Source organism: Solanum verrucosum, unplaced genomic scaffold (assembly GCF_900185275.1).
Source record: "Solanum verrucosum unplaced genomic scaffold, falcon-dt-bn FXZP01000085.1, whole genome shotgun sequence".
In the NCBI taxonomy this organism is placed as follows: Eukaryota; Viridiplantae; Streptophyta; class Magnoliopsida; order Solanales; family Solanaceae; genus Solanum; species Solanum verrucosum.
Window position 1 is genome coordinate 683,076 of NW_026019839.1, and position 14,255 is coordinate 697,330.

Sequence of the window (14,255 nt, forward strand, 5' to 3'; positions counted from 1 at the left end):
GAAGTTAGCTATTCATAGTCCTAACTAAAGAGATTACATGCATCTGTTGTACAATTTAAGTTAATTTAATTAAATATACATCTTAGAAAACTGAAAATATCTTGATGCTTAGGAAATTGAAAATATCTTGATGCTTAGAAAACTAAAATTGCTTAAAAGCCATATTGGAGGAGGTTTAACTCATAACTAATGAATAAATAATTAACTTTTGTGTTGGATTAGTAGTTAATAATTAATTAATTTAAATACTTTACAACATTTTAATTTAGTATAGGAGCAAAATGGTAATTCAACTTTGCACTTTGATGCTTTCCACTTTTAATAATACTAGTTTTTGGAAACGTGCGTTGCACGTTTATCCCTTGTAATTACTACAAAATTTCTATATAATTAAAAAAAAATTAAATTTCATAATAGAAAATATGTGTGTATTTCACGCTACTTAGTATAAATATTTGTAAATGATTTAAATACAATTACAATATGTATAAATAGTCATTCCTAAAATTAAGTAATCAAAAGAGAAGGAGTGTAACACCAAATTAAAGCTTAACATCAAATGGACAATCTGACAATCATATCAAATAGTTTTAAGAAATTGTATCATTTTGATACGTAGATTTCACACGAGTTATTAGTTGTGAAGATGTCATATAATGTTTGAAGAGAATATATAAAAAATTATCAATATCCATTACATTATTAAAGCATCACAATAAATTATACAACTTCATATGTACATTATGTTCATCCCACAAATATTCGAAAATAAGATGAAATAGAGTAGACTAAAAACAATAAAATAGCTAATGAATTCTAAAACTTTTAAATAACAAAAATTAAACAGAGAAACAGTTCCAGTTTAAAAGAATGGAGGAACTTCCTCAATAACTAACAAAAGAATAAATAGATTTACCTCTTTTTTGTTGCATATGTGATGAGCAATAATATCCATCAACAATCATCAATCAAGGATTATACATTAGAATAACTAAGTGTATGCATTAACATAAAGTGACTGTGATGAGCAATATAATTACATCCACCGATAATCATCCATCAACAATTATAAGTCGGAATAACAAAGTGTATGCATTAATATTGGCCGTTGAGCCAGAAAATGTAAATATGTACTCTGAATTAAGATAGTATTAATTACTTGCAGGATTGGATTTATGAAGAATTAGAGGAAACTGAAAAAGATGTCACAGGAGTGTGATGCAGTGATACGTGCCATATACCTTCTGCAGGGAAGGCATTTACATAGTTCCACGACTTATCAATTGAAGAGGACTAGAGAACAACTAGAACGTGCATATTCATTTCTGGCAAAACTGGAGGAGGATTTCCCTGAGAACACGATATCCACACAACTAGGGGCCTTATTTCAACAAGCTCATGATGGCTTTTCTGAGATATGTACTCACATGGATCAACGTTACACCATCAAAATGACAAAGGCGCTGAAAATAATTAAACTGAACAACATTGCTGAGCGACTCGAAGCAGCTTCAAAGCCATCAATATCAACTAGAGAAATGATATCAGAGGTGCTGAAAATACTTGAACCCAAGAATATTGGTGAAAGAATCAATGCTTCCAAGCCATCAACGTCATCTAGCCAAATCACTACTATGGAGATGGTGAGGTTTGTCGCTTTTTTGCTTGATTATGTAAAGGATTATGGCCATGTGAAGCTGCGATATCTACACGCTTTCTTCATATTAACTGCAAGTCGGTGCATTGAGCATGAGAGTATGCAGTATTTCTTCATCCATATTGAGAATGTAACTTATACTGCACTACGACTACATTTCCAAAGGATAGACGAATATGGAGATTTGGAATATGAGTTGCACAGTTTGATGAATTCTTTCAGTCCTGATTTGAGGCAGATATATAAGAACCTCTTAACAGCGTTAAAATCATCAAGATCAGAGACTACATTGAAGTCCGGATGTATGCTTGATTTTGTTAATGCTCTACGAGAGGATCTGGAGCTGCATCCACGCCTTGTTGGAATTCGGTCGCTCAAAGAAGGACTTCTTAACATTTCTAAATTTCTTCTCGAATATAGATGCACTCAACTCAGAATATTCAGTTCTCTTCAGTCACTTATTGAAGCTCTGGCCTTTGAGGCAGCATTAATGATCAACTCCTATGATGAGGATCTTCTTTTTGCTTTGCAGCCGAAGCTTAATCATGTCAATGTAGTAATCGAACTGATTCAACTACGTAACAGTCAAGAAACCTTTCTGCTGAGAGCTGATACTCTTCAACTGATTGACTATGCTTTGGAAGAGCTGATAGTCGTGACAACTTTTCTCATGGATTCATTGGAGCAGTGCAAACAGCAACCTAAGATAACTGATCTTTTAACTCTTATCCAATCTGTGACTAATGAAGCATGTTCAGCTGTTAAGAATCTTTTACGTTATGCAAGACAAGAAGACTTGGTCTGGGAAATGAATCGCTCACATTTTCAATTGCTTCTTAAGTTCAACTTTATTAAGGCAGCAATTAGACAGATGTGTTCCACCATTTCTGCTTCATCAACTGAGATACATCTGCTGAACTTTCTTCCTATTAATTTTGAGGTCATTGATTCTTATTTGTTGTCATCCTCTTGTCACGACAACATGGATTTAGTTATGATGGGGTTTCATGAATATATTATTGACAATCTGCTACTGAAGGATGAAACTGATTTGTCATTTACAGTTGCAGATGATGTTAAAAAGTTCTACGATGGATTGTTGCTCCTGTTAACATATCTTCTTGATCCTCTATCTCAGAGCAGTGGATTTGGAACTATTGCAATTGAGGCCGAATCTGTGAATAGCAACAAAAGCAATCTAGTTCTTCAGTTTTTGACTGTGGCTTTCAAGCTTATCGAATGTGAGAGAAGCTTGATGGATCTACAGAAGCACAAAGCCACTTTGGAAGCTCACATTCTGGATATGATTGAAAGTACTCATGAAAAGCTTATTTGTCTAAGAGTTCTTCTCATTGGTGTTCTCAGGCAACAAACTGTCCTTTATGAATTCCATAATGTCTTGATGCATGCTGACGTGACTGCCAACAAGATAGCACAAATCATCGAGGGAAGAAGCATTGAGGAAATTGGGCTTTTATTATCTGAGATTGAGTCTGTCAAGGTGGAGGTCAGAAAAGTATGCTTTCAATTTCTTGATGCATCACCTTACAACATGACAGATGGCGAAGGCCTTATTAGATTCTTATCGAAACACCAGGACTGGCTGCTCAACTTTGATGCTTGTTCAATTCCTTTTCTGAAGAACCAGATCCCAGTAATCAAAGACAAACTATTTTATTTGGGTTCTTTTATTGCAGATATTGTACAGCGTCGCGATATGCATCAAGAGCTCAAAGATCTTGTGAAACATGTACAAGATATCAAGTTTGTCTGTCTCTTTCCCATCAGGGATAATGCACCTTCTTGGTGTTACATGCTATATCTCTTTGATGTCAAGCAATTGCTTAAGTTTGTCGAGACAGAGGTCGAAATGATTTGTCTCAAAGTTCTAGATTCTTCAAGTCATAGCTTCCCCAAGATAAATGAACTAGGATCACTCTATTGTTTCTTGGGAAAATTGGATGAGATGCTAAGTTCTAAGATCGATTCAGTTATCGACTTAAAACTTCAAATTGGGTCAGTGAAGGAGGGTTTATTGTGTCTAAGAACATTGACTGATCATTTCCCAGAAATCAACGATGAGCATGATGAAGTTTATAGTCTTATAACAAGAGTTACTGCAATGGCATACGAGGCAGAGTATGTCATAGACTCATGCTTGACCTATTCTTATCCACTCTGGTACAAAGTTCTTTGGATTTCTGAAGCTGTTGAGAATATTAAGCTTGTAAATGAAGTTGTTAGAGAAACATGTGAAAGAAAGAAGATAGACGTGATGGTGCACAAAGTTAAAAAGACCTCAATGAATCTTGTGCCGTCTTTATCAGCTAATAGTGAAGGATCAAATGAAGAAATGGAGAGTTTCCAGGAGGCGATGGACCAAATGAAGAAGCAGCTACTTGGAGGTTCACGTCAGCTAGATGTCATCTCATTGGTCGGCATGCCGGGAATCGGTAAGACTACTCTTGCCGAGAAGATTTACAATGATACAGACATCACCTCTCGTTTTGATGTCCGTGCTCAGTGTCGCGTGACTCAAGTATATTCATGGAGAGATTTGTTGCTCTCCATTTTGAATGGTGTGCTTGAGCCTATTGATCGCAATGAAAAGGAAGATGGCGAATTAGCTGATGAGCTGCGTCGATTCTTGTTGACCAAGAGATTCTTAATTGTCATTGATGATGTATGGGATGATAAAGTGTGGGACAATATACATATGTGCTTCAAAGATGCTCGGAATGGGAGTAGAATTATTCTAACAACACGTCTGAGTAACATTGCCAATTATGCTAAATGTGAAAGTGAACCTCATCATCTTTGCTTGTTCAGAGATGATGAGAGTTGGACATTATTACAGCAACAGTTGTTTCAAGGGAAGAGTTGTCCGCCTGAAATTGTTGATGTGGGGTTTCGAATAGCAAAAATATGTGGAGGTTTGCCTCTCTTCATTGTATTAGTTGCTGGTGTTCTCAAAGAGAAAAAGATAATAAAAGCAGAATTGTGGAAGGAAATAGAAGAAAGTCTATGTTTACTGAATATTGATAGCTTGGAAGAGAGCATGTCTATAATTGGATTTAGTTACAGGAATTTACCACAACAGCTGAAGCCTTGTTTTCTCTATTTTGGAGGACTTTTAAAGGGGAAGGATATTCATGTCTCAAAGTTGACTCGGTTGTGGGTAGCTGAGGGTTTTTTACAAGCAAATGAAGAAAACAGACTAGAAGATGCTGCAGAATGTCTCTTGGAAGATCTTATTAGTAGAAATTTAGTCATGGGCGTGGAGAAGAGACCCAATGGAAAGCTCAAAACATGTCGTGTTCATGATCTGTTGCATAAGTTCTGCTTGGAGAAGTCCCAACAGGAGAATTTCCTTCTTCATATCAATGGGTATAAAGAACTATACTGATTTTATCGTATTATTGTTTATATCAACTCTCATTTTCATTATTTTTTCTTTGAACAGATTCACTGGAGAGGATTCATTTCCTGAAATGTCTATGGATTACCGGTTGTTTGTTCATTCTTCTGAGGATCAGATTGATCTGTGGCAGCCATCTCGCTCAAATGTTCGCTCTTTGCTTTTCAATGTGATTGATTCAGATAACTTGTTATGGCCGCATGACATCTCTTTCATCTTTGACAGCTTCAAACTTGTTAAGGTGTTGGATTTGGAATCTGTCAACATTGGTGGTACTTTTCCTAGTGAAATACAATTTCTAATTCATTTGAAGTATTTTGCTGCTAAAACTGGTGGAAATTCAATTCCTTCATGTATAGCTAATCTTTGGAATCTCGAAACTTTTGTGATAAGAGGATTGGGAGGAGAGGTGATACTACCTAGTTCACTTCTAAAGATGGTTAAAATAAGGAATATACACGTAACTCATCGTGCTTCATTTAGTTTGCATGAGAATATGGGTGAATCACTTGCGGACTCTCAATTAGATAATTTGGAAACCTTTTCCACTCCACATTTCTCTTACGGTGAAGATACAGATATGATATTGAGAAAGATGCCAAAATTGAGAAAGCTGAGTTGCATATTTTCGGGGACATTTGGCTATTCAGAGAAAGTGAAGGGAAGGTGTGTTCTCTATCCCAGATTAGAGTTTCTATGTCAGCTTGAATCCCTTAAGGTTGTCTCCAACAGCTATCCAGGTAAACTTCCACATGTCTTCAGTTTTCCCTCAAAACTTAGGGAATTGACTCTGTCAAAGTTTCGTCTGCCATGGAGCCAAATCTTGAGTATTGGAGAACTTCCTAACTTGAAGATTCTAAAGTTACTTCTCAGAGCCTTTGAAGGGGATGAATGGGAAGTGAAAGATTCAGAGTTCCGTGAACTCAAATACTTGAAATTGGTGGACCTCAACATTGCACAGTGGTCTGTCTCCAAGGATGCTTTTCCTTTGCTTGAACGTTTGGTTTTAACCAAATGTAAGCGGCTTGAGGAAATCCCTTCTCATTTTGATGATGCTTTATCATTAAAAAGCATTGAAGTAAACTGGTGCAACTTGGATGTTGCTAATTCAGCCAAGGAAATTCAAGCATTTCGGCATGATGAAATTTCAAATGCTGCGTTCAAAGTTACAATACAGCCTCCAGAATGGGATTAAAATTCTTCTCCAGATCTGGTATGCTCTTGTCATATTCATTTTTATTTTTAAACCACATCATGCTTATTATTACTTATTCAGTGAATGTTCTATTCAGGCTTGCAAACATGGAGGAGGACCTCAGCTAGTTGAAGGATCTTCAGCAATAAGTGAAGTGTTCGATTAAATTTCAACTCTTAGTGATTTGTGTGTAACTTGTAATGAATTTATGAGCAAGAGCTCACATCCTTTTTCTAAACTATTGGAAATGTGAAATTATTGTTATCAGTGTGCTACACTCTTTTTAGATCAGTATCTTGAAAAATTATTGTTATCAGTGTACTAAATTTCTTGAACTTGTAGAATTGTGGGATTTACTATGCATAATCCTTATTTAGTTTCTTCCTAATTTCAGTCTTGGAGGCTGGGGCAAATGAAGGGAGAACATATTTTCTCTCATGAGCCAGTAGCCTATAATGGGAATACAATATATTTGATCTGTTCAACAATGACGACTTATATCAAAGTGAAATTAACAACAACTTGAAATGACTTGTCACTTGTCCATTGAAATTTTCATGAAAAGACTTGTACATTGAATTGAGCCAAACATTCTGGTAATCTTATTTTTATTTTAGCAATTGTTCTAACGTTTGCGACCCTCATTCTACAAAATCTTAGAATACATCTCAAAGTTTATATCAGAGAAACAAAGTTCTCAAGAGCATCAAACTCGTATGTGTTGTATACTCTAACATGAAAGGGATGACAAGATTAGGCAGTGACATCCAGTGGTGGATCTATGAAGGGCTGTGGGGGTGCCACACCACCCCCGAACTTCGACGGAAACTCTATATATACATAGGTATATACATATAATATTTATATAAATATAAAGCGTGCCACCCACAGAACAAAATTGGCTTGTGGTGCCACGGTAGGAGGGCAACTTTAGAAGGCTGATGTTGCGGGTTTGAATCCCATTTGTACCTATTTTTTTGAGAAATTTGCTGCATACGTTTTTTAAGAAAAAAGAAGAAGCTCCAAGCACGTTTTTTTAAGGAAAAACAGCTGGCACAATTTTATTTTATTTTATAATTGTTATTGACTTAAATTAAATTAATTACAGTATTACTCTTTTGACTTTTCTTTTATTTAATTAAATACTCAATAAAAGTGTAATATCTTATTATTTATATCGAAAAGACGAATAATTCAATCAAATATAAAATTAATTTAATCGATAAGTCTATTTGGCACCCACGGACTCTAAATCCTGGATCCGCCACTGGTGACATCATTTCCTTAAGATTGGGAAATCCATATCGGGCAACCCTTAGGACCAACTACATATCTTATTAGATAACATTGGGGATAGAGCCATGCTTTTATAAAACTAATTATCTTAAGTCGCTTGAAATTAAAGAAGCTCGATTATTAACCTATGTTGTGAAGGGTCAAAATTGGATGTCAACACCATGCCCTTAGACACTTTAGCAAATCAAACTCAAATGATGAAGTGGGCACTATATATGCTTAGTGCTTACAGATGCACAGCTTAATTGCCACTGCAAATGCACAGCGTCATTTCTAAATTACTCAGTGTCCAACAATGGGGTGCAGAAGCAATGATCAATATATACAACAAGTATATCACTTATTTTTTAAACAACCATCTAGTGACTAACAACAAATACGTAAATCCCAGTATTTTAGATCTGCGATCTAACTTTTGTAACTCAAAGTTCTAACTAAGAACTAGCAAGTCGATCTTCACTATTTCTAGACTTATATTCTCTTTTTTCTCCAATAATTTTTCCCTTTTCGTTATTATCAACAAATATGTTCAATTTTGCCTGAAACTTTGGTTATTGGAGATGTTTTCTTATAAGTTCTTGATGAACTGGGCTTGTACAAAGATATAGTTGGAACAATCATTAGAATTATTGATACGAGCATTTTCCACAGAGAAAGGAAATCTTGTGTTCCAATAGAAGCAAAGGTGACCCTAATTTGTTGCTTTGTTCTGTTCTTAAAATAAATTGAAGACAATTGAATATTAATTAGAAAATTTGAATAATTGTAATCAAATTCAATAAGTGGCAATTATCGATTTTATCTTTTTTTACAGAGCCATAAGAATATTATACATTCTTGAAAGTCTGCTAAATAAATACATATGAAATAGTCCAGCTAAGCTTCCTCATGTGTTCAATTTCCGCTCAAAACTAAGGGAAATGACTTTGTCCTAGTTTCGTCTACCCTGGTCCAAAATTTCTATAGTTGGAGAATTGCCTAACTTGGAGATTCTAAGGTTACTTTCCAGAACCTTCGAAGGGAATCGATGGGAAGTGAATGATTCAGAGTTTCCTGAACTTGAATTTGGACAACATCAACATTTCACAGTGGTCCGTCTCTGATGATGCTTTTCCTAAGCTTGAACGTTTGGTTTTAACCAAGTGTAAGCAGCTTGAGGAAATCCCTTCTCATTTTGGTGATGCCATAACTCTGAAAAGCATTGAAGTAATTAAACAGGCGTGGCTAGTCTGTTTGCCAATTCAGCCTTGGAAATTCAAACTACGCAACATGAAGACATGGCAAATGATGCTATGACAGTTACAATACCGCCTCCAGATTGGGCTAGAGGACCATCTGCTTGACTCGTTTCTGGTACACTCTTGCGGTATTCACCTAATTACATTTCCATATCTCTAAATTTAATATGCGTATTTTCTAATGTTATACTTATTACTAAAGAGGCTATATGCTATATACATGAATCTGTGTGCTAAAACTGAACTTTTGATGATGGATCAGTTCCCTTTTTCTCATAATTTTGGGAAGAGTACTGCTGTCAGTTTTTGAAGTGTTTGATATATCATTCAATATCTATTTCTTGAAGATATGTGACTATTTGGAAGTTTCTATTATTTATCTCTAAATAAAAGCTAGTAGAGGGATGCAAAGAAATCCTTTTCTGTTGGGTTTCGTATATTTTGATGATAGACAAAGTGATGGAATAAGTTCATGAAACAGGTAGATGATACATGTTTTAGCATCCAGAGTCCAACTTGTGTAGATGATACATGTTTTAGCATCCAGAGTCCAACTTGACTATATATCTGAATAAAAGGAGTCTTAAGTAGAAAAGATCACGAGTCAAAGATATGACACCTGAGCTACTTAGCAATGTTCATCAAAGTCCGTGCATTCGTCTTCAACAAGGACTTTCACACCTTTCTAGATTTCTCTGGGACGTAAAATCAGATCCATTTCCACTTGGAGAATTGATTTCTCTTCAATCACAGATGCAAGCTGTGGCCATTGAGGCAGCGATAGCAATCTACTCCTCCTATGATGAGAAAATGAAATGAAGACTACTGGCCATCTGCCTTTTATTTTGCAACTGAAGTTAAATCATGTCAAGGTAGAAGTCTCCCTGATTAAGCTACTGAACAGTAAACGAACTATAATAGCTCCTCTAAAATATCTGATTGATTATGTTCGGGAAGAGCTTACACTAATGAAAACTTGTTTCATGGATGCATTTGAGCAGTGCAAAGAGCAAAGTAACGTCACTGAATTCTTGAATCTTATTCAATCTGTAACTAGCCAAGCATGGTTGGTCATTTATCCTCTTTATCATGACATAAAGAAAGAAGGATTTGCGAAGGAAAATGGTTGGTCGCATTTTCAGTTGCTTCTTAAGTTCAAGTTTATTAAGGCAGTGATTGGACAGATATGTCCCAGCATTTACGTGTCATCAACACTGGACCATCTTAAGGATAAATCCATTGAACTTTCTTCCTCTCAACTTTAAGGTCCTTGATTCTTATTTCAGCATGCTGAAATTCTCAACGATAGTGTCCTCCGATAGCCCCAAGATGGATTTGGTTTTGATGGGGTTTCATGTATATATTATTCTTGACAAGCTGCAACTGAAGAATGAAACCAGTTTGACATTTACTAGTACAAATGAGGTTAAAAAGTTCTACTATGGATTGCTGCTCCTGGTAACATATCTTTTTGATCCTCTAGTTCAGTGTACTGGATTTGGAACTATCGAAATTGAGGCTGCTGGTGATAGTAACAAAAGTAGAAGGGTCAATCTTGTTCTTCAGTATTTGACAGTAGCTTTAAAGCTTATTGAGCCTGAGGAAACCTTGATGGATATGCTAAACAAGGCCACATTGCAAGCTCCGATTCTGGATATGGTTGAAAGTGCTCATGAAGAGCTTATTTTCATCATCTATTGAGGAATGTTGAGGAGACTGCCAACAAGTTAGCACAAGTCAGTTGTTTTCGTAATGAAAGATTCATGGACGAAAACAGCACCTGGGAAGTGTGTCTTTTGTTGTCTGATTTCCTATATGATATTAAGTTTATCAAGGTAGAAGTTAGAAAGGTATGCATTCAGGTCTTGGATGCATCACTTTGCAACATGACTTTGCTAGATATCGAAGGCCTTATAAACTTTTTATCAAACCGCCTGGACATAGTGCTTGACTGTGATGCTGGTTCGATTTCTTTTCTGATGAACCGAAGTAGAGTACTCAACGAGAAACTTATGTACTTGGGACACTTTCTTGCAGATGTTGTACAACACTACAATATGCATCAAGGACTCAAAGACCTCATGAAACATGTTCTAGATACCAAGTATGTCTGTTTATTGTCTATTGGGGGTTATAAATCTGCTTGGTATTACATGTTATATCTCTCCGATATGAAGCAATTGCTTAAGTTTGTTGAGACAGAGGTCAAAACAATTATTCCTAGAGTTCCAGAGTCATCAAGTTATAGCTTCCCCAAGACAAATGGATTAGGATTTCTTCAATTTTTCTTAGGAAACTTGGAGGAGCTGTTATGTTCTAAGCTCGATTCCGTTATTGACTGGAAGCATCAGATTGGATCAGTCAAGGAAGGCATACTTTGTCTAAGAGATCATTTCGCCGAAAACATTGATGAGCTAGATGAAGTTTATGGTTTTGTATTGAAGGTCACTGAAATGGCATATAAAGCAGAGTTTGTCATTGACTCCTGCTTAATCAGTTCTCATTCACTCTGGTACAAATCTCATCGAATGTCTGAAGTTCTTAAGAATATTGAGCTTTTAAATAAAGTTGTTACTGAGACTTGTGGAAGAAAGGAGATAGATGTGACAGTGCACAAAGTTGCAAAGACCTCCATGAATCCTGTGGCATCCTTATTAGCTTGTACGCCAAGAGAAAATGAAGAAATGGAGGGCTTTCAAGAGGCAATGGATAAAATTAAGAGGCAACTACGTCGAGGATCTTCTCAGCTAGATATTATCTCCATAGTTGGTATGCCTGGAATCGGCAAGACCACTCTGGCCGAGAAGATTTACAATAATCTCATAGTTACCCCTCACTTTGATGTTCATGCTAAGTGTCGTGTGACTCAACTATATTCATGGAAAGAGTTGTTGCTTACCATCTTGAATGATGTTCTTGATCCCGCTGATCGCACTGGAAAAGAAGATGGTGAATTAGCTAATGAGCTGCGTCAAGTTTTGTTAACCAAGAGATTCTTAATTCTCATTGATGATGTGTGGGATAAAACAGTCTGGGACCATTTATATATGTGCTTCAGAGATGCTAAGAATGGGAGTAGAATTATTCTAACTACCTGACTGAGTGACATTGCCAATTATGCTAAATGTAAGAGTGAACCCCATCATCTTCGTTTATTCAGAGATGATGAGAGTTGGACATTATTACAAGAAGAGGGGTTTCAAGGGGAGAGCTGTCCAACTGACCTTGTAGATGTGGGATTTCGGATAGCAAGAAGTTGTGGAGGATTGCCACTTTCCATTGTATTAGTTGGTGGTGTTCTGAAAGAGGAAGTGAAGAAGGAAGATTTGTGGAAAGAAGTAGAAGAAAGTTTAGGTTCCAAAAATATTGTTAGCTTGGAAAAGTGTATGTCTTTAATTGGATTCAGTTATAAGAATTTACCACATCATCTGAAGCCTTGTTTCCTCTATTTTGGAGGATTTTTAAAGGGGAAGGATATTCATGTCTCAAAATTGACTCGGTTGTGGCAAGCAGAAGGGTTTGTACAAGCAAATAAGGAAAAAAGAACAGATACGGCACACGATTTCTTGGAAGATCTTATTAGTAGAAATCTAGTAATGGTCATGAAGGAGAGACCTAATGATAAGTTCAAAAGATGTCGCATTCATGATCTCTTGCACAATTTCTGCCTAGAAAAGTCCAAGCAAGAAAACTTCCTTAACCAAATCAACAGGTACTGAGAATTATACTGATTTCATTGTGTTATGCTTATACCAACTCTCATTGTCACTTATTTTTGTTGATGTTCCTTTTTTTTTTTTTTTTTTTTTCTGATTTAGGGGAGAAGATATGCTTCCTGAAAAACCTCAAGACTACCGATTGTTCATCCATTCTTACCAAGATGAGATTGATTTGTGGCGTCCATGGGGCTCAAATGTCCGTTCTTTACAATTCAAAGTGACAGACCTGGATAGCTTGTTACAATTCATCTTTGACAGCTTCAAACTTGTTAAAGTGTTGGATTTGGAATCGTTCAACATAAGTGGCACTTTTCCTATTGAAGTAGAGTCTCTAATTCATTTGAGGTACTTTGCTGTTCAAACATATGCAAATTCAATTCCTTCATTTATAGCTAAGCTTTGGAATCTTGAAACTTTTGTGGTAAGAGGATTGGGAGGAGAGGTGATAATACCTTCTTCTATTCTAAAGATGGTCAAATTGAGGCATTTACTTGTAAAGAATCGTGCTTCATTTAGTTTGCAAGAGAACATGGGTGAATCATTTTCTAACTCTCAATTAGATTATTTGGAAACTTTTTCCACTCCACGCCTCTCTTATGGTGAAGATGCAGAGATGATTTTGACAAAGATGCCAAATTTGAGAAAGTTGAGTTGTATATTTTTGGAGACATTTAGTTATTCAGAGAAAGTGAAGGGAAGGTTTGTTCGTTTTCCCAGATTAGAGTTTCTAAGTCACCTTGAATCCCTGAAGTTGGTTTCCAACTGCTATCCATCTAAGCTTCCTCATGTGTTCAATTTCCCCTCAAAACTAAGGGAGTTGACTTTGTCCAAGTTTCGTCTACCCTGGTCCGAAATTTCTATCGTTGGAGAATTGCCTAACTTGGAGATTCTAAGGTTACTTTCCAGAGCCTTCGAAGGGAATCAATGGGAAGTGAATGATTCAGAGTTTCCTGAACTCATATACTTAAATTTGGACAACATCAACATTTCACAGTGGTCCGTTTCTGATGATGCTTTTCCTAAGCTTGAACGTTTGGTTTTAACCAAGTGTAAGCAGCTTGAGGAAATCCCTTCTCATTTTGGTGATGGCGTAACTCTGAAAAGGATTGAAGTAAACAGGTGTGGCTGGTCTGTTGCCAATTCAGCCTTGAAAATTCAAACTACGCAACATGAAGACATGGCAAATGATGCTTTCACAGTTACAATACAACCTCCAGATTGGGCTAGAAGACCATCTGCTTGACTCGTTTCTGGTGCACTCTTGCGGTATTCACCTAATCACATTTCCATTCCCCCAAATTTAATATGCGTATTTTCTAGTGTTATGCTTATAACTAAAGAGGTTATATGCTATATACGTGAATCTGTGTGCTAAAACTGAACTTTTGATGATGGGTCAGTTCCCTTTTTCTCATAATTTTGGGAAGAAGGATGCAAAGAATTCCTTTTCTGTTGGGTTTCGTATATTTTGATGATCGACAAAGTGATGGAATAAGTTCATGAAACAGGTAGATGATACATGTTTTAGCATCCAAAGTCCAACTTGTGTAGATGATACATGTTTTAGCATCCAAAGTCCAACTTGTGTAGATGATACATGTTTTAGCATCCAGAGTCCAACTTGACTATATATCTGAATAAAACGAGTTTGTGCATGTAAATATATGACACTTGAGCCTAACTCAACCTCAAAAGCTAGCTCATGAGGGGAGGTTTGTTTAAGTCCATATAA

General features: G+C 36.2%; 1 protein-coding gene across 1 annotated transcript; it reads left to right on the plus strand.

Annotated features, from left to right (window-relative positions):
* The first annotated feature begins 1,202 nt into the window (after positions 1-1,202).
* Positions 1,203-13,792, plus strand: LOC125814090 (putative late blight resistance protein homolog R1A-4). Its single transcript, XM_049493547.1, has 3 exons — positions 1,203-5,044; positions 5,121-5,484; positions 12,966-13,792. Exons 1-3 carry the CDS (start codon positions 1,203-1,205, stop codon positions 13,764-13,766), a joined length of 5,007 nt encoding a protein of 1,668 aa, XP_049349504.1. The 3' UTR covers positions 13,767-13,792.
* Positions 13,793-14,255: the final 463 nt, after the last annotated feature.

Excerpts from the sequence above, each read along its gene's own strand:
- LOC125814090 (XM_049493547.1), top strand. The coding sequence starts at position 1,203 with ATGTCACAGGAGTGTGATGCAGTGATACGTGCCATATACCTTCTGCAG. Across the intron at positions 5,045-5,120 it reads TTCCTTCTTCATATCAATGG|ATTCACTGGAGAGGATTCAT; the intron begins GTATAAAGAACT and ends TTCTTTGAACAG. Across the intron at positions 5,485-12,965 it reads TAAGAGGATTGGGAGGAGAG|GTGATAATACCTTCTTCTAT; the intron begins GTGATACTACCT and ends TTGGGAGGAGAG.